Here is a 1,017-nt window from a genome sequence, read left to right as displayed (position 1 = left end):
GCGTCGACGAAGGCGTAGACGTCTCCGCCCGCGTCCTCTTCGAGCAGCGCGACGTCCGGATTCGGCAACCCGTAGTCGGCCAGCGTTTTACCGTGACCTGCAGCAGCCGCCCGATGGCGTCCAGGCACGCGGCCCTCGCGCGGTCCTCGTCTCTCAGTCTGTGGAAGAAGTCTTGCCTCAGGTCTTCCTCGCTTGCCATGTATAACGCCAGCGGATCCGCGGCCTCGCAGTACAGCAGGATCGTCACCAGTAGGTAACGCAGCTGTGCGGGAGTGTCCACGGCCGCGGACTCTGTCATGCACGCCAGCAGGGCTTGGTCATCCTCCAGGAGTCCAAGCGCCACCGCCGCCGCCGCGTAGGTCGGATACACGATCCCGTCGACGGTCCTCATGTCTCTGAACGACTGAGGACCTCTCCTGTGTAGCAGCAGCAGTCGCAAGAGGAATCGCTCTCGATCTAGGGGGTTGACAGCGTACATCCGAGACAACGTCTCGTTGGGCATTACCCTTCGGCGCCGATTCCACCTCCTGTCTCTTTCCACCCAGGTGTAATGCATCGGTATCTCATGGTAGAGATACTGTCTGGCCTCGGGGTCCGTCTCGTTGAGCGAGAAGAACGCCGTGAGTCTTGTTCGGGCCAGCGCTGCGTTTTGCACCCGCTCCAGTTCTTGTCCCGGAGCGAAGTACACCGTGTGGTAGTCTTCCAGATGGACTGGAAGCCTGATCACCCTGTGACTCGGCTTATGCAACTCGTACGAAAACAGTCGCCAAACTGCTTCTGGCGGACTGACGTACCGAGCATTGATGAAACTGAAACAAACAAAATTCGTTCGATTAATACACAATAATGTTATGAGTAGTGATTATAATAATAATAATAATAAATTCTAATAAATAACAAAAATAAAATTTATATTATACAATTAAACTGCCAGAATTTGATTAGTTCTATTAGATATATTAATTAGTTTATTTTATATAATAGTCATATCATTATACAATTTAATTTTCAGACTTT

At 51.5% G+C, this 1,017-nt stretch overlaps 1 protein-coding gene across 1 annotated transcript; it reads right to left on the bottom strand.

Moving 5' to 3' along the window:
- Nucleotides 1-91: 91 nt before the first annotated feature.
- Nucleotides 92-809, bottom strand: LOC103311770 (the record flags this gene model as incomplete). The annotated part of the gene is made up of 1 exon (XM_008191475.1): nucleotides 92-809. A coding segment is annotated over one exon (718 nt), but the record flags the coding sequence as incomplete, so codon positions are not given.
- Nucleotides 810-1,017: the final 208 nt, after the last annotated feature.

Source organism: Acyrthosiphon pisum, unplaced genomic scaffold (assembly GCF_005508785.2).
Source record: "Acyrthosiphon pisum isolate AL4f unplaced genomic scaffold, pea_aphid_22Mar2018_4r6ur Scaffold_18272;HRSCAF=18948, whole genome shotgun sequence".
Classification (NCBI taxonomy): domain Eukaryota; kingdom Metazoa; phylum Arthropoda; class Insecta; order Hemiptera; family Aphididae; genus Acyrthosiphon; species Acyrthosiphon pisum.
The sequence above is the reverse complement of the archived record's forward strand: the minus strand, read 5'-3'. Positions and strand labels throughout refer to the sequence as shown.